General features: G+C 60.1%; 1 protein-coding gene across 8 annotated transcripts in view; it reads left to right on the top strand.

Annotated features, from left to right (window-relative positions):
• The first annotated feature begins 962 nt into the window (after positions 1-962).
• Positions 963-24,028, top strand: part of STAB1 (stabilin 1) — a 26,842-nt gene continuing 3,776 nt past the window's right edge. For 4 of the 8 annotated variants that reach the window (XM_058726673.1, XM_058726676.1, XM_058726671.1 and 1 more), the window contains exons 1-54: positions 964-1,144; positions 5,082-5,218; positions 5,564-5,679; positions 5,907-5,992; positions 6,062-6,131; positions 6,491-6,586; positions 6,932-7,042; positions 7,535-7,731; positions 7,980-8,110; positions 8,291-8,418; positions 8,708-8,796; positions 8,995-9,132; positions 9,272-9,415; positions 9,595-9,657; positions 9,939-10,052; positions 10,137-10,190; positions 10,432-10,512; positions 10,964-11,122; positions 11,489-11,551; positions 11,784-11,879; positions 12,069-12,155; positions 12,645-12,756; positions 13,225-13,411; positions 13,522-13,615; positions 13,714-13,872; positions 15,173-15,268; positions 15,880-15,975; positions 16,130-16,177; positions 16,356-16,486; positions 16,643-16,754; positions 17,146-17,223; positions 17,306-17,404; positions 17,537-17,635; positions 17,781-17,912; positions 18,059-18,187; positions 18,360-18,416; positions 18,794-18,877; positions 19,399-19,594; positions 19,697-19,792; positions 19,882-19,927; positions 20,029-20,105; positions 20,326-20,451; positions 20,634-20,707; positions 20,853-20,927; positions 21,176-21,298; positions 21,601-21,648; positions 21,862-21,939; positions 22,057-22,203; positions 22,550-22,690; positions 22,794-22,853; positions 23,235-23,411; positions 23,495-23,581; positions 23,691-23,840; positions 23,946-24,002. In XM_058726673.1, coding sequence (XP_058582656.1) covers positions 1,064-1,144; positions 5,082-5,218; positions 5,564-5,679; positions 5,907-5,992; positions 6,062-6,131; positions 6,491-6,586; positions 6,932-7,042; positions 7,535-7,731; positions 7,980-8,110; positions 8,291-8,418; positions 8,708-8,796; positions 8,995-9,132; positions 9,272-9,415; positions 9,595-9,657; positions 9,939-10,052; positions 10,137-10,190; positions 10,432-10,512; positions 10,964-11,122; positions 11,489-11,551; positions 11,784-11,879; positions 12,069-12,155; positions 12,645-12,756; positions 13,225-13,411; positions 13,522-13,615; positions 13,714-13,872; positions 15,173-15,268; positions 15,880-15,975; positions 16,130-16,177; positions 16,356-16,486; positions 16,643-16,754; positions 17,146-17,223; positions 17,306-17,404; positions 17,537-17,635; positions 17,781-17,912; positions 18,059-18,187; positions 18,360-18,416; positions 18,794-18,877; positions 19,399-19,594; positions 19,697-19,792; positions 19,882-19,927; positions 20,029-20,105; positions 20,326-20,451; positions 20,634-20,707; positions 20,853-20,927; positions 21,176-21,298; positions 21,601-21,648; positions 21,862-21,939; positions 22,057-22,203; positions 22,550-22,690; positions 22,794-22,853; positions 23,235-23,411; positions 23,495-23,581; positions 23,691-23,840; positions 23,946-24,002 — 5,712 coding nt within the window. In that variant the 5' untranslated portion in view covers positions 964-1,063. Of the gene's footprint in view, positions 1,145-5,081; positions 5,219-5,563; positions 5,680-5,906; positions 5,993-6,061; positions 6,132-6,490; positions 6,587-6,931; positions 7,043-7,534; positions 7,732-7,979; positions 8,111-8,290; positions 8,419-8,707; positions 8,797-8,994; positions 9,133-9,271; positions 9,416-9,594; positions 9,658-9,938; positions 10,053-10,136; positions 10,191-10,431; positions 10,513-10,963; positions 11,123-11,488; positions 11,552-11,783; positions 11,880-12,068; positions 12,156-12,644; positions 12,757-13,224; positions 13,412-13,521; positions 13,616-13,713; positions 13,873-15,172; positions 15,269-15,879; positions 15,976-16,129; positions 16,178-16,355; positions 16,487-16,642; positions 16,755-17,145; positions 17,224-17,305; positions 17,405-17,536; positions 17,636-17,780; positions 17,913-18,058; positions 18,188-18,359; positions 18,417-18,793; positions 18,878-19,398; positions 19,595-19,696; positions 19,793-19,881; positions 19,928-20,028; positions 20,106-20,325; positions 20,452-20,633; positions 20,708-20,852; positions 20,928-21,175; positions 21,299-21,600; positions 21,649-21,861; positions 21,940-22,056; positions 22,204-22,549; positions 22,691-22,793; positions 22,854-23,234; positions 23,412-23,494; positions 23,582-23,690; positions 23,841-23,945; positions 24,003-24,028 lie in introns of all 8 variants that reach the window. The other 4 variants (XR_009260885.1, XM_058726677.1, XM_058726672.1 and 1 more) reach the window with 2 other exon arrangements.

Genomic DNA, 24,028 nt, shown 5'->3' with positions numbered 1-24,028 from the left:
GCTGTGTAGTGCACGGGGCCCTGCAGGCAACAGACCTTAAGCGTTGAGAATGGGACCTTAATGCTGATTAGCCAAGCAACCTTAGACAAGTGCCCCAGCACTGAGTCTCTAGTTTCCCCACCAGTAACAGGGATGATAAAGGTACCTGCTTGCCTGCCTTCGTTCACTCCACAAATCTGTACTAAGCATCAACCGTGAGAAACAGCCAGACACCATCCGTGCTTTCCCATAGCTGACATTCCATCAGAGGACAGAGAATAAATGAAATAAAGTGTCAACTGGTGGCAAGTGCTAGGAGGTGATGGCAGCTGGTGACCCTTGCTTGACTTGAGGCTGACCTTGGGGTGAGTCCCTGTGAAAGGATCTGGGGGAACAGCAGCAGGTTAGGAAGTGGAGAGGCTCATGGCAGAGCAGGCAAGCTCAGGGGCTGGTAGAGGGGTTGGGGTGCAGTGGGAAGCCAGGAGGCTCCTTGGGAAGAGGAGGAGGGTGCAAGAACAAGGTGGAGGGTGTGGCTGGGGCAGGTGAGCCAAAGAAGGGTCTGATGCGCTGTCTGCTTAGCACGGGCCCGGACCTGCTCTCAGCACTTGGAAAGGTCAAGACAGGCAGACCTGATTCAGGGGCTGCCCTACCCACAACCGCCAGAGCCCCCCACCCCCAGAGCCTATGAATGATACAGGCCGGGCTTGCAGACAGGGGCTGGACCGTTGTTTACATCGGAATTTGCTTCACACCCTCTGATAAGCCCCAGGCTTGTGGCTGCTGGTGGGCTTGGGGGCAGTGATACCAAGAGGAGGGTCCCGGGCCAGGAAGCCCCAAACAGGGCCCAGGCTGACCATGCAGGGGTCAGCGGCCAGCACCTTCCCTTCCGCCTGCAGGCTGCTGATAGCAGAAGGAAATCCTGGCGGGTTCCTGTGGGGGTGAACTGGCGGGGCCTCCAGGCTGCTTTTAAAGCAACTGCCCGCCCCGTCCCACCCGCCTGTCCTGTGCCTGCCTCCTAAAGCTCGTTCCCCACACTGGCTGCCCTGACTGTCCTGGACGGCGTGCCCGCCAGCCGCCACCAGCCATGGCAGGGCCCCGGGGCCTCCTCCTGCTCTGCCTCCTGGCCTTCTGCCTAGCAGGCTCCAGCTTCACCAGGGGGCAGAAGGTGAGTAGGAGCCAGTGTGGGGGACATGGTATCCAGGCCCGCTGGCCAGTGGTGGGAGCAGGGAGGGAAGTGTGCACAGATCGGGCACAGGTCTGGGGGGACACACGGGGCAGCCAATACTTGTCTGACTCCGAGCAAGACCAGAGGGCTGGGCTATTGTGCCCACCTCCACAGGCTGAGAGGTCTGTGTCTAGCTGCCTCGGGTGGCAGGGGTGTGTTGGCTTGCCCTCCTATAACTGCACCCAGCCTGCCAGCCATGTGGTATGGGCAGCCATCCCAGGGCTCCCCAGCCTGAAGTTGGGGGGTACAGAGCCAGGCCCATCCTCCTGCCCTCCCTGTCCAGACTGGGGCCTGGTCTCTCTGTGACCCTGGCCTGGGGATTGGAGATAACATTACCCCCAACCCTGGAGGGTTGTGGAACACACATGTATGTGTGCCTGTATTTGGCCCCAGGGGTAGAATGAGGTCTACTCAACCCTACTCCGTCTGGGTAAGCAGCAGCCAACAGGAATACTCTCAAATCTAAGAGCTGCCCTTTATCAAGTGCACAGCCCTGGGTGCACCTGGCCATTATCCTCTGGAATCTTCATGACCCCTGGACAGTGGGTCCTGTTCTCTGCCTGAGGGAGCTTAAGTTCAAGGATGATGGAGACCAGTCTGTCCAACTCTGGAGCCATGCTCCAAATCACTGCCTGTGAGTCCCCAGAGAAGGGGTCCCAGTGTGTGGCTGTCAGGTCCCGTGTGTGTCAGCTGCCTCCTGGCTGCCGGGCTGCAGGTCTGCTTGAGCCCCGGAGCAGGGACGTTGTCCCCACTGGAGCTTCCAGAAGAGCCTCCCACCCTGAATGTGGAGATAGAGTTGCCTGGCTGGGGCCTGCCTACAGTTGAGGGTTCCCTCCACCATGAGGCCAAGTTCATTTGATTCTTGGGACAGCTGCTGCTGTCCCCATTATTATTAGTGGGCAGGCTGGGATCCAGAGAGGAAGGACTTGTCCAGGATTCCACTGCCAGGTAGCGCCAGATCGGAGCTGGGGATGGGCAGGTTGGAAGCTGCAGGGGTGACCGATGGTTGGAAGAGCCCAGGATTCTAGGCTGCAATGAGCCCTGCAGGTGGGTTCCCATTCCCTCCCTCCTCCATTTTTCCCACAAGTGAAATACAAGGGCATTTCATAGGCCTTGCCACCTCCCCATGTTCTGGGGACAGGGGTCAATGAGGCGCCTCACGCTGGGAATTTTTCCCTGTCAAAGACCTATGCTCTGACCACCTCTGAGTCGGTATCCTGGGGCTGGGGCTTAGCCGGGCTGGGGCTTAGCCATCCTGGGCCAGGTCTGATGGTCCCCGGGGCTCCCATGAACAGGGAGGTGGCAATACCGGCCTTCTCTTGCATCCTCAGTCACCCGACCCTCCTGGCAATCCCTGTAGTGTGAGGCCCTCTCTAAATATTAGGAAACTGAGGCTCCAGGGGGTAAGGATGACCTGTGGGTCACACAGCCAGTGAGAGGCAGAAGCAGGACTCAAACACAGGCAGGTTCAGGCAGTAGAGGCAAGGAAGGCTTCCTGGAAGAGGGGGAGTGTTAGCCCTTGTCCATTCAAAACGCCTTTTGCTTAGTGTTTCCTCTGTGCTGGTGCTGGCGGAGCCTGTAGTCTCAAGCTGGGGGTTAGAGGGAGAAGAGCCCTGATCTAGGGCAGAGAAAGCAGTTGGGGGTTCGGAGGGGGCTGCCCCTCTGAGGGAGTTTGGGTTCCGGGCCCCAGGCCCCATCTTGGGGGAATTTCTCCCACTGGCAACAGGCTTTACACCTCATGTCTCCTCAACTTCCCCAACAACATCTGTCTCTGTGGGAAGCAGATGTTGCAAAATCAGTTCTGGATCGGAGCAGGGAGGGGGCAGCACCCAGGGCCTGGCTCAGGCGGTTCTGAGGTGCCCGGGAAAGAAGAGAATCTGATTCAGCACTGGGCTGTGACCCAGAGGGACCAGCGGTGACGCTGTGCACTGGGGAGGCTGGTGCCCCTTCCAGGCTGTAGGGCAGAGGGGCCCGGTGCCCGCATCTGGTACACTCCCCACGGGAAGTATGATTCAGCCACTGACTTATCCACCCTTCACCATTTCACACACATTTCCCGATGCAGCAGCCTGAGAGTGAGTGTGTCCCCCTTGGGACACCTTCCTCCTGTGCTCACCTCCACACTCCACACTCCACACCCTACCGCCCTGCCAAGAGCCAAGAAAGCGTGCTGTCTCCCTCCCCTAAACCCTTCCATTCCTCTCAGAGCCAGTCCCCGGGCCAGTGGTGGCCACAATGGCAACTGGGCCCAGCTGGCCAGGTGGCCCTCAGGGGTGCCTTTGCCCTGAGCCAGCAGCTGCCCAGGCTTGGAGTTACCCAACTTCCTAGACATTCCCTGGCTCAGCAAAGGCTGAGCCCCAGGATGGGGGATGAGACCACAACACTCAGCCCCACGGCTGGGCCTAAGGCCACTCTCAGCAACTTCCTTCTTTGCAGACCGCAGAGGCATGAGCGGAAAGGGCCAAATCACAGCAGCAGAGAGCGGCCCTCGGGTCCTCTCAGAAGTGTCATGCTTCTGTTTCTTCTCTCCTCTTGCCTTGAGAGGCCTCACACGTGTAACCTTCTAGGAAAGAGATGTTCTGGGCATTTTTTAGATTAGAATATCTTAGATTCTCTAGTCTGGGCCCTGGAACCCCAAATCCTCTCTTCCATCAACACACACTCTCCTATGGCCCTTTCTCCCACTTACAATGTAGACTTAAACTTCCATCCCTCCAGGGCATAGCACTGTTCTTGGGACTTTGTTGCCATGACGGTGGCCCCAGGGATAGTGGACTGGCAGGGGCTGTGGCAGGCCAGTGAGTGGGACCACAGGGCTGGGCTTTCTCAGCATCCGGCACCCTCAGGGGATGGTCTCTTCTCCTCCCCCTCCCCCCTCCCCCACCTTGGCCAGAGGTCCATTTAAAACAAACCAGTTGGCCTGGCCACTGGCCTCTCTCCTTAGCCACTCTCTGCCTTGTCACACTTTGTCACCTGCTCCTTTCCACTTCCTGGCTTTTGCCTCTCCTGTTCCCCTCTACCAGGGGCACTACCCTGGCCAACTCTTATCCATCTTTCAGCCCCAATTCAGTTGAGTCACCACCCCTGGGAAGCCGCCTGGGTCCTCGCAGCTCCCTCACGCCAGCATTGCCCACCCGATGATAAGTTGTGGACCTCTGGGTCCGCGTTCTTGTGTGGGGCCAGGGGCCAGGGGCCAGGCGCCAGGCCTGGGGTCAGGACTTAGGGAACCCATGCAGACTCCCTGTGCACGTCTGCTCACCCAGGCCTACCTCTTGGGTCTGGGGCTGGCTGTTGGGTCTCTGCCCCTGGGGCAGCTGAGCAGGCCCTTGGGCTTGCTGAGAGGGTCATTTAGCAGCACAGTAGAGACATGCTCAGGGCAAAGTGATGACCAAAGGGGTTCTGCCTGGGCCTGGGGATTGAATCGCTGTGCTCTCCCAAGCGGTGTCTGCTGTGGCATTTAGTGTTTACTCTTAAGTGAGAGGTGATAATGGACACTAGGTTGAGAATTCAGGTTCTGGTCCCTGACAGACCCAGTCTCTGGGTGGTTTGGGGCCCAGGGTTCAGTTTCATCATCTGAATGAACTAAGGTCTAACAAAATGGCTGGGTTCTCATCACGTCAGGAGGTATAGACTCTGAGGCTTCTGGGCATATGTTTGTGGCCATGGGCAGAAGTCCGTGGCTGTGGTATAGGAACATACCGTGGCAGGGAGGACCTGTGACAGGCAGGTTTCCCCATCTCTCACAGCTTCCCCTGTCTTCACTGGAACAGGTGGGAAACCAAGGCCTGGAGAGAAGTGCTAGGCCTTGCCTCAGAGCAGAACCAGGACTGGGTACAGGGTCCAGGCCGCCTCGCCCCAAATTCCACTTGTTGCCCAGGTGCGGTCCAGACGCTGCGATGTGAAGACCAAGTTTGTCATGCGCATACCCTGCACCATGTGCCCCGCCATTAAGAGGCGGATGTGCCCCCCAGGCTGGCTTCGGGAGTTACCAGAGAAGATCTCACAGGACTGCCGGTGTGGATCCCCACCTCCATCCTTATCCACTTCCAGGAGCATCCTGTAGGGTGGGGGAGGGCTGGGGGGACGAGGGAGAGCCTGGCAGGCTTGGGTGGTGAGGGCAGGGACTCACTTATTCACATGTCTGTTGCCCTTCCAGTGGGGCAGAGATAGGGAGTAGGGAGGAGGTGGGGGCAGCTGGTATTTATTGAGCACCTACTACTTGCCAGCCCTGTGCTCATCTCCGGACCAGGCAGACAGAGAGGAGGCAGAGCCAGAGCACTGAAACCCAGTGTGGGGAGGCCAGGCTGGGGGCTGCAGAGTGGGAGTCCCTCCTGTCACCCTGCCCACCTTTGTGCCCAGCTACGAGGTGCAGCTGGGGGACTCTTTGATGTCTATGAGCGGCTGCAGCATGGAGTGCTGGAAGGACGTGGTGGAGAAGGCCTGTTGCCCCGGCTACTGGGGATCCCAGTGTTATGGTATTGGTGGGGGCCCAACCCTGCTCCTCATACTCCAGCCCTGGGTGCCCCCATCTGCAGCTTCTGCCTGCATCACCCTCCACTCATTCAGTAAATGGACACGGAGTGAGCACCAGCACAGCTTGGCTGCCTGCGGGAGGGGCCGGGGCTGCCTGGAGCTGCTGGGGTCAGGGGTGAATTGTGAGTTCCTAGGGGCACAGCTGAGTTCCGGGGGGGGCGGTTCACAGAGTGTCCTGGAGGTGCTGAGACTCCGTGTAATGGCCGTGGGACCTGCCTGGATGGCATAGACGGGAACGGGACCTGTGTGTGCCAGGTAAGGGCCTGGTAGGGCTGGGGTGGGGGCAGTGGAGGGCTGCACTGACTTGCTGCAAATCTCTGCCAGGAAAACTTCAGTGGCTCCTCCTGCCAGGAGTGCCAAGACCCCAGCCGATTTGGGCCCAACTGCCAGTCAGGTGAGTGCTGGCGGGGCAGGGGGCAGGGCCACTGCCCACCTGGGGAACTGTGGAGACCTAGTCCATGTACCCGCCCCCCAGCAGGCTCCCTCCCAGTCCCTCAGCCTGACACTTCACCTCCAAGGACATGAGCTTTGCCAGCTCATACCTCCAGTCCTGTACTGTTCCCAGAGGCCTTCACCAGGAAGCCACCCCCTGGGCCCCTAGGCTAGGCCAGGAGCCTCCCTTGGGCTCCCATCTCCCCTGTGGTCCTACATTACAGCCCTGTATTCTTGGGCTGGTGCCAGCTGAAACTGAGTTCTAGAAATGCAGAGGGTAGGGACTCAATGTCCCCGTGTGTCCCTGTGTGTCCCTCCCAGTGTGCAGCTGTGTGCATGGCGTGTGCAACCATGGGCCACTTGGAGATGGAAGCTGCCTGTGTTTTGCTGGATACACGGGACCCCGCTGTGACCAAGGTGGGCAGGGATGCTGGGATAGGATGGAATGGCAGCCTCTTGCTCACTGAGCAAGTGCTGAGCCCTTGCTCAGTGACCAGAGCAAGAGAGGCCAGTAGGTGAGGGATGGGGCCTGAGCCTCAGCAGGACTTCTGCCCAAAGCCTAATTTCTTTCAAAGTAGGAAAGAGACACAGTGGTCTGGGGGAGGGAACGCCATCTGAGACCTATACTGCCCAGAGGCCCAGAGAGGGTAAGGCCCTGGCCAGAGTTACACAGCAAACTGGGCAGAACATCTTCGTTCCTATCTTCCTTCCTCCCCAACCTGGAGCTCTGCGTCACCACAATACTCCCCCCTCTCCACTCAGAGCTGCCAGTCTGCCAGGCCCTGAATTGTCCCCAGAACTCCCAGTGCTCTGCAGAGGCCCCTGCCTGCAGCTGCCTCCCGGGCCACACCCAGCAGGGCAGAGAATGTAGAGGTAAGTCAGCGACCTAGATGCCGGAGGCCCAAGTTCAGAATGACCAGGGGCTGGGAAGACATCCTTTAAAAAAAAATTTTTTTTTAAGCTTATTTATTTATTTATTTATTTGGAAAGAAAGAGAGAGAGAGAGAAAGTGAGTGCACGCAAGCCGGGGAGGGGCAGAGAGAGAGGGGGAGAGAGAGAATCCCAAGCAGGTTCTGCACAGGCAGCACAGAGCTAGACTGAGGGCTCAATCTCACAGCTGTGAGATCATGACCTGAGCCAAAATCAAGAGTCGGACACTTAACCGACTGAGCCACCCAGGCGCCCCCTTTTAAACCAGCAAGTACAATCTGGCCATTTACAGCAAGTACAGCCTGCCACCGAGAGAGGCCTTGTCTCCAAGTTCTAGATCAACTTGCTCACCTCATCTTTGGGCCATTCCTGCAGACGTGATGAGGCTCCTGGGTGCTCAGCTCACTTGGGCTCTCTCTTTCTCTGCCCTGGCAGCCCCTAATCCCTGCCAGCCATCGCCCTGTTCCCCACTGGCCCAGTGCTCGGTGAGCCCCACGGGGCAGGCACAGTGTCGCTGCCCCAAGGACTACCACGGTGACGGGACGGTGTGTCTGCCCCATGACCCGTGCACCATCAACCATGGTGGCTGCCCCATCAACTCCACCGTGTGTCTATACCTGAGATCAGGCAAGGTGAGCCGGGCCCTGGCTCGGGCCTGTCCCGTGGTCCACCCACCCCCATTGGCTACTGGACCCTAGGCCTCTTGGCCCTCACGGGCCTCTTGGGAGCCTCAGTTGCCCCCTTTGTAAAATGGGAAGAAGATGACAGCCCTCTTCTCAGCTGGTGGGTGCACGGGCCAAGCATAGTTTTGTGGGTGCAGCAGATGCCAGTGGTTCTCACAGATGTGATGTCACCCTCCTCCCCCTGCCTGGTGGCCCAGGCCTCCTGCCAGTGTAAGCCAGGCTTGGTCAGCATCAATCACAATGCCTCTGCGGGCTGCTTTGCCTACTGTTTCCCTCATTCCTGTGACCGGTCAGCCACCTGTCAGGTGACCTCCGACGGGAAGACCAGGTAGGCACGAGGGCTTCGGGGTGGGCACCGGGGGCAGAGCAGAGAGGGTGGGCTGGGCAGGGGCAAGTGTGTGCACATGTGTACCCTCAGTTCAAAGGCCCTGAGGGGACAGATGCGTGAGGGCCAGGAGGTGGGGACGGGCCATACCCCTGCCCTGACCCATTCTACCCATGTCCCTAGCTGTGTGTGCAAGGAGGGTGAGGTAGGGGATGGGCGTGCCTGCTATGGACACCTGCTCCATGAGATACAGAAGGCCAGCCAGCTGGGTGTGGTGTTCCTGCGGCTGAGAGTCACCCTGGCCATGTTGGGTGTGTGACCCCTACCACCTGCCTGTGACCTTGTCCCTCATACATTCTTAGGAGGGAGGGAGGGGCGGACTCTGCAAGGATGCCCTGTCTCTCTGCCCAAGAGCTATGGAAGTAGAGTGGGCCGGGGTGGGGTGTGTGATTGGAGGTGGGAGCTAGTCCCCCAAATCCTGATGCCTCTCATCTACCCTAGACCTAGGCCCAGTGCCCCCCCACCCAACTCTCTAAAACATAGGACTGATGCCTGAGGTTTTCCCAGATCTATTCTAATACATCCTCTCCCGGCTCCCAGACCAGGGCTGCCGCGAGATCCTCACCACATCGGGCCCATTTACCGTGCTGGTACCGTCCCTCTCGTCTGTCTTCTCCAGGACCATGAACGTGAGCCCTTCCCCTTGAGGAGCTGGCTGCCAGCCCTTGCCTCCTCCCTGGACCTGCCCCAGGCTTGAGGGCCCCAAGAGAGGCCACACTCTGGGGATCTGAGGCCTGGGACGCCCCCTGTCCTCTCCATTGCTTGGGCAGCGTGGCATGACGACCGCCACGGGCCCATTCGGCACCCTCGTCCCCCTGTGCCCACAGGCGTCCGTTGCCCGGCAGCTCTGCAAACAGCACATCGTAGCAGGACAGCACATCCTGGAGGAATTGGGGACCCAGCAGACACGCAGGTGGTGGACACTGGATGGGCAGGAGCTCACCGTCACTTTCAATCACTTCATGGTAAGGAGGGCAACCCCAGCCTGGGGACCAGAGGTGTCACGGTTGGGGGACGCTGCCTGAGCAATGGTGTGGAGGTGGAACGGAGCCTCGGCACAGGAGGCTGGCCTGTGCCGTATGAGCCAGAGGTCTCACATCTCAGCAGAAGTACACATACAAGTACAAAGAGCACCCCCAGCAAACATTCACCATCCAAAAGGCCAACTACCCGGCAGCCAACGGTGTCTTCCACTTGGTCACTGCTCTGCAGTGGCAGCCCCCACCAGAGCTCCCTGAGGACCCCAAGGTAAGCCAGTGCCCTCCCCTTTCTCCATCTCGTGCCACTGGGTGACCTCTGACTCCCACAGAGTTCAGAGAGTGGGCAGGGGCAGTTCTGGGCAGGAGTGGAACAGAACTCCTTCCCCTCTGAGGCTGACGCAGCCTCACCCTTTTCTCTGAGGCTCTCATGCTTGTCCCTTGCTACAGAGAACCATCGGCCAGATCCTTGCCTCTACTGAGGCCTTCAGCCGGTTTGAAACCATCCTGGAGGTGAGCTTGGGGGAATGGTCCTAGCCCATCTGATCTTTTGGCTCGGGACCCCTCATTACCCCAGAGGGATCTGGGGATCTGGAGTAGTATGGGTCTTTGCCCATGCCCCCACCCTGTAACCTGCCCATCACCATCCTGAGGTCCTGTGTTAGCATGGACCCAATGCCATTGTCTCCCACTTACTCCTCGTGGGCGTTCCCTGCAGGCTGAGGGTGGTGGGGCCCAGGCAGGCCTCAGAGGTAGAGGCCGAGCCTCGCTGAGCCTCCTTCTCGCTGTCACAGAACTGTGGGCTACCCTCCATCCTGGATGGGCCTGGGCCATTCACAGTGTTTGTCCCAAGCAACGAGGCTGTGGATATGTTGCGTGATGGCCGTCTGATCTACCTCTTCACAGCAGTAAGCTTGGTGGGGAGAAGGGGCTGGGGAGACAGGGTACCTGGGCCTCTACCCTCCCCTGCCAAGCCCTCTCTCCCTTGCCAGGGTCTGTCGAAACTACAGGAGCTGGTGAAGTACCACATCTACAGCCATGGGCAGGTGAGAGGCTCTTCTCTGGAAGGGTGACCAGCTTGTACCTGCTGCTGGGCTTTTGGATGCTTGTCTGTAGGTCTTGGCCTCCCTGGGAGCCCCTTTTCCTCTCCCCATCCGTTTGGACTCTATAAGCACAGAAGAGAGTCTGGGGACCAAGGTGGTGGCTGTGAGTCACCTGGGCAGGACTGTTTGGGGCTTTACAGTGTGGCTAATGCCCAGCCTAAGGCCACACTCTCCTCCGCCTCAGCTGACCATTGAGAAGCTCATCTCCAAGGGTCGGGTCCTCACCATGGCAAACCAGGTCCTGGCTGTGAATATCTCTGAGGAGGTGAGCTCCACAAACAAAATCTGGAACAAATGGACTGATGGAGGAGCTGGTGATGACTGGCTGGTTACGTGGTCTCTTTTGGACCTGCCTTTATGCTCTGAGCCCCATGGAGTGCAGGCCCTGGTGGGACTATGTGGGAGGCAGGCACAGATCAAATCCCTCTCCTGGGGCCCAACAGACTGGGGGGGCTCCAAAGACGTGGAGGGTGGGCACAAGGGTGGGGGGGTGGCGGTATTCCGTGTGACTTGGGGCGCAGAGGCTGGAAACCACATGAGCAGACACTACAGGGCTCAGGACACAGAGGCTGGAGCAGTTTTGCCAGAGCAGGAGGCTCTGGAGAGCCAGGGAGAGGGGAGAGGAGAGGGCCGGCAGGCTGGGCTGTGGGGATGAAGGAGGCATGGGCCCAGGGGTCTGCCAGGCCAGACAGGCTGCACACTGGGCTCCACCACAGGGGCGCATCCTGCTGGGACCCGAGGGGGTGCCACTACGGAGAGTGGACGTGCTGGCTGCCAATGGCGTGATCCACATGCTGGAGGGTGTCCTGCTGCCCCCGACCATCCTGCCCATCCTGCCTAAGCACTGCAACGAGGAGCAGTACAAGATCGTGGCGGTGAGCACGTGCCACACGGTCCCAGCCTTCCTGGGATCCCTGTTCTCCTCCAGTGGCTTTAAGGCTGGGGCCTGGGCACACACCCCACAGAGGTGCCTGCCTCCCCCACCACCAGGTCTCAGCAGTGCTGTTGATGGTTCCTTCAAGATCACTCCTGCATCTTCTGGCCCTCTGTCCCAGCCCTCTGGCACAGTTCTCACACTCCCACGCTAAGCTCTTCCTTCTGCCCTGGCCCTCCGACAGTTGACTCTCTCATACCTCGGGGCTTGGCTCCGTGACACTTTCTTCGGGTCTTCTGTATAAATAAACCATGACTAACCACTCTCCCCGCCACCCCCCTCCTCCTGTCGGCCCTTCCCTGCACAGGGCTCCTGTGTGGACTGCCAAGCCCTGAACACCAGCATGTGCCCCCCCAACAGCATGAAGCTGGTGAGTGTCCCTTGGCTGGGCCCTTAGGGCTGCCCAGTGAGACTTCCGTCATGGGTCAGGGTGGGGAGAAGGCCCTGTGAGGCTGGACCTGGAGGCTCAGTCCCTCTCGGCCCCACTGAGGGTGGGAATGCTGGACCCAGAGTGCTGAGTGGTCCCTGGATCAGAGCTGCCTGGCGAAAGGGGCCGGCTCAGGCCCCATGCCTGCTGATCAGCTTTGCACGGCCCACCCCAGGACATCTTCCCCAAGGAGTGTGTCTACACCCATGACCCTACTGGGCTCAACGTCCTGAAGAAAGGCTGCGCTCACTACTGCAACCAGACTATCCTGGTGAGCCTGGGTGTGGGGTGCTCACTGCCAGTGAGCTGGAGCCTCCCCTCCGGGGCAGAGCAGGCTGCCTTCCTCAGAGAGCTGTGTTGCATCCCAGAGGGGCTTCATGCACCCCCTTGTTCTAGAGATGGGACCAGAGAGCAGCAGTGGCCCCAGATGGACCCTCAGACACACTTTTGTCTCTTACAGAAACCTGGCTGCTGCAAAGGGTTTTTTGGGCCTGACTGTATACAGTGTCCTGGGGGCTTCTCCAACCCCTGCTATGGCAAAGGCACCGTGAGTCCCCCCACTGCCCTGGGGTGAGGGGTGGGAGTTGGCCAGCGACACCCTGTGTGTCTGAGTCAAGCCTGCCGCTCTGTGGTCTCAGGCTTCCAACATTTAGGCAGAGGGAGTTGGACCATATTGTTTTTAGTATTTTAATTAGAAATAATTAAGTAGATGGACTTGGGCACCTGTTTTCATGAAACCTATTTGTCGGTGCTTTTCTTGTGTGTTCTGTTTTGCCACTTGGTAGCATCGAGGGCAGGGAAGACACCCTAGGGGTTGTGCGTTTCTAGGTTGCGCACAGGTCCCGCCTGAAGCCTCCAGGGCCGGGTGTCTTTTAGGGCCCCAGTTCTTTGGCAGCATCGGTGGCTTGGTCTCTTCCAGGGTGAGGTCTTCCGCGGGGAGCAGAAGCTCAGAGCCACCCCATGGAGGAAGAGGGTGTGGGGGAGGGCAAGGACAGCCCCCACCCCATGACTGGTCCCTCTTCCTGTCCACCCCCAGTGCAGCGACGGGGTCCGGGGCAACGGGGCCTGCCTCTGCTTCCCAGACTACAAAGGCATCGCCTGCCACATCTGCTCTAACCCAAACAAGCATGGAGACCGGTGCCAGGAAGGTGGGTGGTCCTGGCCCAGGCTGCCTGCCAGGGAAAAAAGGCTCTGCTTGGAAAGAGGGTTGGGGACTCTCAAGAAGGGGAATAGAGCCCCAGGAGGAAGAGTGAAGGCCAGAGGGAGGAGGGGAGGATTTGGGGACAAAAATAGATGTCTCCTTCACCCATGCCAGGATGACAGCTGTGGTTCAATCTAAAGCATGTGAGATTTAAGTCAGACACACAAAAGAACTTTCTGATGGTGCTGTTGGGGGCAGGGAAGCTAGAATGGGGTGACTGAAAGCAATGAGTGGCCCTGCTTGCATTTCTTCTGCCTGTCCACTGAGTCTGGGATGGCCTCTGATTTTGTGACCCTGAAGTCAAATCTATGCCGGCTGCCCCATTCCCCGTCCCCAGTGCTCCCGTGGCTTCATCCTGGCTCCCAGCCAGCTCTGCCCCTGTCTTAGCTTTCCTGATCCCATCTCCTCCCTGCAGACTGTGGCTGCGTCCACGGTCTCTGTGACAACCGTCCAGGCAGTGGGGGTGTGTGCCAGCGTGGCACGTGTGCCCCAGGCTTCAGCGGCCACTTCTGCAATGAGTCCTCTGTGAACTGTGGGCCCACGGAACGGGCCCAGACCTGCCACCTGCACGCCCGCTGTGTTAGCCAGGGAGGCGTTACCAGGTGAGGACTCACGTTTCCCCTCTGCCTTGTCCATGACCATGCATGTCAGTTCATTCGGCCTCTGAGCTCTTCCAGAGGCTCACTGGAGGCCTCTCGTTCACTGGCCGCAGGTGCGTCTGTCTCGATGGCTTCGAGGGTGATGGCTTCTCCTGTACACCCAGCAACCCCTGCTCCCACCCAGACCGTGGTGGCTGCTCAGAAAATGTCAGTCTCACTGTCTCTCTCCTGAAGCCCTGACCCAGGGGTGGGAGGGTCAGCCCACCATCCTGCAGAGCTGAGTCATTTCATCGTGGCTCTCACAGGCTGAGTGTGTCCCTGGGGCCCTGGGCAACCACCACTGCACATGCCACAAAGGCTGGAGCGGGGACGGCCGTGTCTGTGTGGCCATCGACGAGTGTGAGCTGGATGTGAGAGGTGGTTGTCACGCCGACGCCCTCTGCAGCTACGTGGGACCTGGGCAGGTGAGGCACAGCAAGCCTAGAGGCAGCAGAGTGGGGCGAGGGGTCTTCATTCTGGGGGTCTCTCACCCCACCCCGTCTGGCTCCATGGGCATCCACTCCCAAGAACTCCAGCTGAGGGTCTCAAATCTCAGACACAAGTGAGAATGCAGGTCTGGAATGTTGAGTCGTGTAGTCTAGAAGCAGCAGACGTGTCCTGGAGACAACATGAAGGCCATGACAGTTTTAAAGGAAGGCGCATTCTAGCACCAGTCCAAGGCTGCCTATTCCCCAAATCAGAAGGCCGCGGCTCCCGTCCCTTGGGAATGAGGACTCTCGTAACTGAGTCCACGAGTCCTCTGCTCTTTCTGGCCTCAGGGCCACTGTCTTCTGACCATGAGTTCACTCATTCACTCACTGGTTTCCCACATGGCACCAGGAGTGTGTTACATGCTAGTCCCTATTCTAGACTTAGGAATTCAAAGCTGAGCAAAGGAGGGGGAGACTCCTGCCCAAGGAAGGTGGCATCCCCAAATGTTTAGACTCCTGGAAATCCAGCTGTGGAGCTTTGCAGCCTCAGACCCCAGCCACAGGGTCTGAGCATCTGGAGCTTTCCTTGTGAGGCACATCAGACCCGTGAACCTGAGGACTAGGTGGCACTCAAGTGTCTAGTATGCCGATCGGGAGACCAGGCCTGGCTGGCTCTGGGTCAGTGTGTGCAGGGACCTTGCTCATGATGGTTGGGGCCACCCGCCTGTGGGGTGTCCATGGCGAGCACCCAGCTGGCTATGAGGGCTGGCACTCTCCACTCCACAAGAAGCTACACAATGTTAAAGTCCTGAACCGAGGACCAGAATAAGCAGGTTGAGATTCCCCCAACTTGCAGAGGAGGGCAACTGAGATCTGGGGAGTGTCACCACTCAGCTGCAGTGGGGACAAGCCCAAGACACAGGCATTCAGTGGGAAGGATCAGAGCAGGGTGGCAGGGTCAGAGGTGGGTCTGTGCCACCAGCCCTGGGGCCAGCCTTGCCAACACCTGCCTGCTCACCACACGTTGCTGACCTCTCCCAGGCCTGAGGGCAGAGGGGTACCAAGTCCCCATGGATGCTTCCCTGATGATGCCATCACTTCTGTTGGCTCATCTGGAGAGCCAGCCTCCCCTCAGGGCCTCAGAATCCTGATCTGGAATGTGGATGGAGCTGGGAGAAGCTCCATGTGTCTGAACAAGGCTCCCCAGGACATAAGGCCCATGGACAGATGTCCATGGAGGAGGAGAGGGGCGTGCCCCTGGTGAGATAAGGCCCTCTGCTTCTAACCTCTCCAGAGCCGGTGCACCTGCAAGCTGGGATTCGCAGGGGATGGCTATGTGTGCAGTCCTATTGACCCCTGCCGGGCAGGCAACGGTGGCTGCCATGACCTGGTGAGGGGGCGAGAGGGCTCGGAGCCTGGGGGAGGCTCTCTGGTTGTCCCTGTCTATGGCCAGGATTGGAATCCAAGCCACAAATCCAAACCATGTCACCCCTTTGTCCACAGTATAGAGCTTTCACTGGTTCTTAAGGCCCCAACCCCTGCCCTGCCTCCCATCTCCTCCCTTGCCCCCTACCCTCTTCTATGCTCTTGTGGCCTTTTTGAGCCCATTGCTGCTGTCCCGACTTCATTCTGCTCTAATACCACTGTACCTCTGCCCACGTATTCTGGAAGGCCTCCCAGCTAGCTCCTCCTGCTCTCAGTTCAGGCCTCTCCTCCTGGGTGCTCCCTCAACCCTGGGCTTTCCCAACTCATCTGTCATGATGAAGTAGGGTAACTCATGTCAAGTGCTCAGTGACCTTGGAGACCTAGGGCCAGGCATACCAAAGGAGAACATGAATGCAGATTGGCTGGATGGACAAACAGATGGTGGGGCTGGGTAGCAAGACAGGCAGGCAGCAGGAAGATAGATGATAAGGGTGAACAGAGAGATGGGGTGCTGTCCAGCTTGCCATCTGGGTACTGAACGGAGGGCCCTGTCTCTTTGCCCCACCTGCAATTCAGGCCACCTGCCAAGCAGTGGGGGGAGGCCAGCGGGTCTGCACATGCCCCTCTGGCTATGGGGGTGATGGCTTCAACTGCTATGGAGACATCTTCCGGGTGAGTGGGTCCCTGTGTTTGGCAGGGCGGCGGTGTGTGCAGGGGGGTCCTTTCACACACCTCAGGTGGGAAGAGGCAGTGCTCAGGGTCCTGGTGAGGAGGGGGCTTGGGTTTGTCCCTAGACTGATGACTTCAGCTTTTTCCCTTCCCTTAGGAGCTGGAGGCAAATGCCCACTTCTCTGTCTTCTACCAGTGGATCAAGGTAGGACAGGGCAGAATACTGGGGTTGGGGTTCAAATCCAGGAGGCCTCCCTGGATGCAGAGGTGCCACATAATATCTCCAAGAGCTGGAGGTGGGGGCAGGCCTGCAGGCTGGGAGCAAGCAATCTCAGGTGGCTGCCTTCATTACTCCCCCTACCCCCCTGTCACCACGCGCACAGAGTGCTGGCATCACTCTTCCTACCGACAGCCGAGTCACAGCCCTGGTGCCCTCTGAGTCTGCCATCCGTAGGCTGAGCCCCGAGGACCAGGCCTTCTGGCTGCAGCCGAGGATGCTGCCGCACCTGGTCAGGTGGGCAGCCAGGGCAGGGAGCTGGGTTGGGAAAGGGACTTCTGTGTGGGACCCCGCCCCTCCCCAGAGGTTCTCATTCTGAGGACCTATGTCCATCTGTTGGGGTGGAGCCTAGTCCCAGGGTAGGTTACACTAACCTGGTTCCGTGCCCTACAGGGCCCATTTTCTCCAGGGTGCCCTCTCTGAGGAGGAGCTGGCCCGGCTGGCTGGGCAGGATGTGGCCACCCTGAGCCCCTCCACACGCTGGGAGATTCACAACATCAGTGGGGTACGTGGTGAACTCTGGGCAGGAGAGGGGGTCGTGCAGAACATGGTGGGGGACTTCCCAGAAGGGGGTCCCCGGTGATGAGATTGAGGTCCCCTCGACCTCCACAGGGCCAGCAGAGGGCATACTCAGGACAGTGTCTTGGGACCAGCAGTGACTGCCCTGCCAGGGGCCGTCTGTTTGTCTTTCTCTGCATGTGCATACCTGTCCCTTTTGTGCATGGGTCCTGGTGTGGGTCTGTGTACCCATCTGGTAGGTTCTCTGGGTGTCTGGGCCAGGCTGGGGGCCACCGGTAGCTGCCTGTGTGCCCAGCAGAGTCTCTGTTGGTGCTGTACCCGCTCTTAAGTGTCTACCTGTGACTCCCTGTGGCTGAGCCCTGCTTGCTGTTTTCCAGAGGGTCTGGGTGCAGAATGCCAGCGTGGATGTGGCTGACCTCCTTGCCACCAACGGTGTCCTACATGTCCTCAGCCAGGTATGGCCAGAGGGGTGTGCACAGGGAACATCCTAAGCTGAGGGGCACTGACATACTGACCAGCCCCTATGCTCCACGTCAGGTCTTACTGCCTCCGAGAGGGGACGCACTGCACGGGCAGGGGTTGCTGCAGCAGCTAGACTCGGTGCCTGCCTTCCACCTCTTCCGGGAGCTGCTGCAGGTAAGGAACAGAGGAGAGAGGGGGAGTGCCTGGTCGGGGCGCCCTCCCCTGGGCCTGGAGGGAGGTGGTTGGCCCCGGGGTTGGAACTGAGGGGGATTATGCCCATTGGTGACCCTGGCCTCCTGCCCCCAGCACCACAGGCTGGTGCCCCAGATTGAGGCGGCCACGGCCTACACCATCTTTGTGCCCACAAACCGTTCTCTGGAGGCCCAGGGAAACAGCAGCATCCTGGTGAGGTCACTGGGATAGGGCCACTGAAGGGGAGGGTGAAAACCTGGGGGAGCTTCCCATCCTATGACAAAGGGACAAGGCAGGTGGAACGTACTGTCTTGGGCACTTGGTGGTCCCCGGAGTCCCTGAGCTTCTTCTCTGCCAGGATGCAGACACGGTGCGACATCACGTGATCCTGGGGGAAGCCCTCTCCACAGAATCCCTACAGAAAGGGGGACACCGCAACTCTCTCCTGGGCCCTGCCCACTGGCTCGTCTTCTACAATCATAGCGGCCAGGTCTGCGGGGGTCGGGGGCTGGGAGCCTGCAAGCTCTGCTCCAGAGACCACCCGTCCTGGAGACTGCCCCACGCCCCACGCCTGTAGCCCCAAGGTGAGGGTGGTAAGTGTGGGGTGTGGACTCAGCCTCCTACTGTCCTCCTCAGCCTGAGGTGAACCACATGCCACTGGAAGGCCCTGTGCTGGAGGCCCCTGGCCGCTCATTGTTTGGCCTGTCGGGGGTCCTGACTGTGGGCTCAAGCCGCTGCCTGCATAGCCACGCCGAGTCCCTGCGGGTGAGAGGCCGAGGCCGGTGGGGAGGATAGCTGGGGGTTCAGAGCTGGGAGGTGCTGGCTGGCCTGGCTGGCAGGGCAGGGCAGTTGGTCAGGGGTGGGACAGGAAGGAAGGTGAGTTGGGGGGGCCCCCCGTCCCAGGACGACCTGAAAGCTCTGCCCTCCCTCCCCGTAGGAGAAATGCATAAACTGCACCCGGAAATTCCGTTGCACTCAGGGCTTCCAGCTGGAGGTGAGGATGGGCCCAGCACAGCTCTGAGCTTCGCCTGCTCTCTGCTCCCAAGGTGTCTGAGCCCGCAGGGCCCAGTCGGCTCACCCAAGCCTGGGGAATGGAACAGCAAGGGCTGCTTGACCTCCCTGGTAGAGGCCAGGAGGCCCAGGCCCAGGTCTGCCAGGAGGAGGCCTCACTCACTTGCAGCCCGAGGCCTGGGTCCCACCTGCCATCTCCTCATCAGGTCTACCTGTCTTGATCCCTCCCTAATTTTCTGCTTTCCTGCTCATCTGTCATACCCACTGATATCTGTCTGTCCTGATTGTCTGTCTCCCCATTCACTGTCTGCCCCTACTCAAGCGAAGGGCTGAGCCCTCCTTGCCTGCCCCTGTTTCCAGAACACTCCCAGGAAGAGCTGTGTCTACCGATCTGGCTACTCATTCTCCCGGGGCTGTTCTTACACTTGTGCCAAGAAGATCCAGGTTTGCCTTGCGGCACCCCCACCCCCAAGTCTAACCAGAAAGGGGGAAGTGGGAGTGCAGGCCGAGGGGAGAAACCTGGCCTAGATTTCAAAGGCAGAGGCTGGGCTTGGACTAGGGTTGAGGCCAGAGGGGCAAGGGCCCAGAGGGAGGGTAAGGAGGAGAGGTCTGAGGTCAGTGGGGCCAGTGTTGGTCCCCATGGCCACACCCCAGGAAGTAGGGACGGGGAGAGGGGAAAGAGGCTCAGCCCGGACATTGTCAACCAGGCCCCAGGGGCAGCTGCTGGGCCCAGCTCTGTCTCACTGTGAGACCCGGCACAGCTGTCGCCTGCCTGAGGCTCCGTTCCCTCGCCCCTGCCACGGGGAGGGTGGTAGAAGGCAGCCACCATCTCCCTGGTTCCAGCTTGCTTCATTTTATGGCTTTGTGGCCTGTCCCCGCCCCACACCTCCAACAGTCCCCTGCCCCCCACTTCCCTCCCCCTACATCTGGCCTGTGCCGGGCCTCTCCCTGCCCCCTCCCTGCAGGTGCCTGACTGCTGCCCTGGCTTCTTCGGCACGCTGTGTGAGCCGTGCCCCGGGGGACTGGGTGGTGTGTGCTCGGGCCACGGGCAGTGCCAGGACCGGCTCCTGGGCAGCGGAGAGTGCCACTGCCACGAGGGCTTCCATGGAACAGCCTGTGAGATGTGTGAGCTGGGCCGCTATGGGCCCACCTGTGCCGGAGGTGAGCACTGGAGAGGGTGGAGGACGGTAGGCACGGGGATGGACCAGCAGGGTCAGGACGGGAGCACTGGGTAACTCCTGTCCCCCCTTGTTCTGCTCCCAGTCTGTGACTGTGCCCATGGGCTGTGCCAGGAGGGGCTCCAAGGGGATGGAAGCTGTGTCTGTCATGCGGGCTGGCAGGGCCCCCGCTGTGACCAGAGTGAGTGGCCTCAAGGGGAAGAGGTGGGTGACTCCTGGGGAGGTGGTTCCTGGGTCCAAATGACCAGAACCATCTTCTCACCCCTCCAGACATCAGCGGCCCTCAATGCCCAAAGAAGTGCGATCCCAATGCCAAGTGAGTGAGCTCAGCCTGGGGCAGGTGGGCAAGTGTGTAGGGGTGCTGGGGGCAGGGAAGGGCCAGGCAGGCATAGGCTGAGCTCTTGCCACCCCTCCCAGCTGCGTACAGGACTCGGCTACAGCCCCGGCCTGTGTCTGTGCTGCGGGCTACTCAGGCGATGGCGTCCACTGTTCAGGTCCAGTCACACACGGATGCTCCGGGCCCCCACCCTGAAATTTGCAGTGGCTTTCCCTGCAGAGCCCTCTCCAGTCCCTCTGAATCTAGTTTCGATCCCGGTCCCATCTCGGGGCCTGCCCTTCCCTCTGACCTCTTCCTTCCTCCCACGTCCTCTTCCCTTGTCCCCACTCTGTCCCTGTGCCAGCTCCTCACAACTCTCTGGGATCATCTGCCCCTAGAGGTGGACCCTTGTGCCCGTGACCATGGGGGCTGTTCCCCTCACGCCAACTGTACCAAGGTGGCGCCTGGGCAGCGGACGTGCACCTGCCAGGATGGCTACACAGGAGATGGGGAGCTGTGCCAGGGTGAGGCTGGGGTCCCTACCCTGGGCGTACGTGGGGCCAGGGGTCTGGCCTCAGTGTCGTGAGTCACACTAGGAGAGGCTGAGGGGCCCACGGGGGGCCCTGAGAGCATGGGGGTGAGTACCTGATCGCATAGATGAAGGGCCGCCTAGGGCCTCCTCTCATCCCCGCGTCTCTTCCCCCAGAAGTTAACAGCTGTCTCATCCACCACGGGGGCTGCCACATGCATGCTGAATGTATCCCTACAGGCCCCCAGCAGGTCAGCAAAACAGAGGTGGACACTGGGACTGTGCCATTCCCTCATAGGGTGGGGCCCCCCTCAGACCAGGCGGGGTGCTCCTTCTGTCAAGGGTGCTGGCCTGCTCTTGGGGCCCAGAAGCCGCACTGATTAGGGTTTGGGACAGGTCTCCTGCAGCTGCCGTGAGGGTTACAGTGGGGATGGCATCCGGACCTGTGAACTCCTGGACCCTTGCTCCCAGGTCAGGGCCCAGCCCCACCTCATTTCATAGGGGAAGGGGACTGAGGCAGGAACCAGCCCTCCTTGCCCCCATCAGGGTCCCAAGGGCCTCCGAAGGGTAAGCCGCCCTCCCACAAGCTCCAGTCTGACTGATCAGTAGCAAACCGAGCTTTGGGGGCTGGACGGGGGTCTTCATGGCCCCTTACCCAGGGACGGGGCAGAGGAGTCTGAGAGCCACTGATGCCTCTCCCTCTCCTATCCCTGCCTCAGAGTAACGGAGGCTGCAGCCCCTATGCTGTGTGTAAAAGCACAGGGGATGGCCAGAGGACGTGTACCTGTGACGCAGCCCACACCGTGGGTGATGGCTTCACCTGCCGTGCCCGAGTTGGCCTGGTAATGATGCCCAAGTTAGACCCCTGACCCAACCTTGGCTATGCCTCCCCATGGGCCTCACCCATGATATTAAGACCCCAGGTTTGATCCTGATCCTGGCCTTAACCGTGACCCTGACCCCTGACTCTACCTGGGCCTGACCCAGCTATGATCCATGAAACTAATCCTAACCCTAGCTCAGACCCCCGGCTTTCCTTTCCTCATCTCTGCCTTGGCCAGACCTTGGGCTGCAGGTGCTGGGACAGGCACCAGGCCCTGAATGGGGGCCACCCAAAATCTGAGCTGATCCTCGCCCCCCCCAGGAGCTCCTTCGGGACAGGCATGCCTCATTCTTCAGCCTCCACCTCCTGGTGAGTGACCAACTGGCTTCCAATTCCTCAGTCTGGCCTGGGTCTCTCTGATCTGCCAGTCCCACCGGTCTCTGGGCCTTCAGGTTCTCATTTGGCCAGGGGGTTGGCTGTTCTGGTCTCTCAGAGTCCAGGTCTTTCCAGGAGGATCCATGGAAGCCCTGAGTTGGTCGAAAGTTACCCCTCCTGCACTCAAGCTGTTTCCCCCTCCCGCAGGAATACAAGGAGCTCAAGGGCGATGGGCCTTTCACAGTCTTTGTGCCTCGCGCAGATCTAATGAGCAACCTGTCGCAGGTAATGCAGCCCTCCCCAACCCGCAGAGAGGCTGGGAAGGAAGGGGTGGGCATTCTGGGGTGTGGGCAGAGGCAGCAATCAGGGGCCTCCCTCTACCCTCCCGGACCCCCACTCCAGGATGAGCTGGCCCCGATTCGCGCCCACCGCCAGCTTGTGTTCCGCTACCACGTGGTCGGCTGCCGGCAGCTGAGGAGCCAGGAGCTGCTGGATGAGGGCTACGTCACCACGCTCTCAGGGCACACGCTGCGCATCCACGAGAGGGAGGTGGGTCCGGGCCCCGCCCCCACCCTAAACGACCCAGAGACCCTGCCCCTGACCCCTGTGCTCTGACCCCACGCAGTTAAGACCTCACCCTCCCTGGGCCTGGGCGGGTCTTAGTGACGGGGAGACCAGCTCCAGACCCTGCCCACTACCAAAGGCCTGTCCCCCAGGCCCGGGCCTTCCGAGCCTGGCTCCACCCTCACTCCCACCCGCCACACCTGGCTGCCTTGATCGTGCCCACCTTCTGCCCCAAGACCCACCCAACGCAGGTTCCGCCCCACCTCAGGCCCCACCCACAGCATGAGTACCCCACCAATCGGCTTCATTCAGTCCTGGGCCCCACCCGCAGGGCAGCATCTATCTCAATGACTTCGCCCGTGTGGTGAGCAGTGACCACGAGGCTGTGAATGGCGTGCTGCACTTCATCGACCGAGTCCTGCTGCCGCCGGAGGTGTTATACTGGAAGCCTGATGTTGCCCCTGTCCTGCGGGTATGACCTGGGCACAGGCCTGGGGGCTTACCGAGCAGGTTGCTGGGGGCCTCAGATGCTCCCTCCCTGCCTGACCTCAAGCCTCACAGGTGCCTTTCCACAGAGAAACGTCACCGCCGCTGCTGAGAGCTTTGGTTACAAGATCTTCAGCGGCCTCGTGAAGGTACTGCTCCCGTGGGTAGGCCTGTCAGTGTGTGCATTTGTGCCTGTGTGTGTGTGTGTGTGTGTGTGACAAATGTGTGAGTGTATATTTACCTGTCTGCACCCTTACATGTGTAAGCCTGTCCCTTGTGTGTGTACAGGCCGTGTATGTGAGCCTCCCAGTATGAGCACAAGGGTATGCTTATTTGTGTCCACGTACCCGAAAGTAGTCCAGGTGTGTGCAAGCTTATCCCTGCACATACGTCCATGTGTATCTGGCTACAGCCAAGAACGTGGCTGGCGGGAAGGCCCCCTGGGCCCTGGAGCCCCTTCCTGGCCTCTGTGGTCCAGCCCCCTACTTCCACCCACGAGTCTCTGTCACACCTCTGCTTCTCCTTGCCAGGTGGCTGGCCTCCTGCCCCTGCTTCAGGATGCGGCCCACAGGCCCCTCACAATGCTGTGGCCCACAGACTCTGCCCTGCAAGCCCTGCCACCTGATCGCCAGGCCTGGCTGTACCATGAAGACCACCGTGACAAGCTGGCAGCCATTCTGCGGGGCCATGTGATTCGCAACATTGAGGTGGGTATACCCCCAGTCCTTGGTCCCCACTGCCTGCCACCCAGCCTACCTGCCTGGCTCCAACCGTAGCCCCTTCTGCTCAGGCCTTGGCATCTGACTTGCCCAACCTGGGTCCACTCCGCACCATGCATGGGACCCCCATCTCCTTCTCCTGCAGCCGTGTCCGGCCGGTGAGTGTGAGGAGAGGACTCAGATGAGGGAAGCAGGAGGCAGGGGCTCTGGCATTGGGGGGCCACAGTGCACCTGTGACCCCGTGTACTCTCCCTCCTCCGCCTGCAGGGTGAGCTCACCGTGGGTGAGGAGGATGCCCGCATCATGCAGCGGCACCTTCCCTTTGAGGGTGGCCTGGCCTATGGCATCGACCAGCTGCTGGAGCCACCTGGCCTTGGTGCCCGCTGTGACCGCTTTGAGACTCGACCTCTGCGGCTGGTGAGGGAGGCCATAGGTCAGAGGTGGAGGGGCAAGGGATCCTAGCCAAGGGACCCATCTCGTCTATCCATCTGACCTTGCCGTGTTGGCCTCTGTTCTTTACAGAAGATCTGTAGCATTTGCGGGCTAGAACCACCTTGTCCTGAGGGCTCACGGGAGCAGGTAAGGGCCTGGAAGCTGGGTGGGGG

The sequence above is a fragment of the Neofelis nebulosa genome, chromosome 4 (assembly GCF_028018385.1).
Source record: "Neofelis nebulosa isolate mNeoNeb1 chromosome 4, mNeoNeb1.pri, whole genome shotgun sequence".
In the NCBI taxonomy this organism is placed as follows: domain Eukaryota; kingdom Metazoa; phylum Chordata; class Mammalia; order Carnivora; family Felidae; genus Neofelis; species Neofelis nebulosa.
Note: the sequence above shows the minus strand (reverse complement) of the source record. Positions and strands in the feature narration are given on the sequence as shown.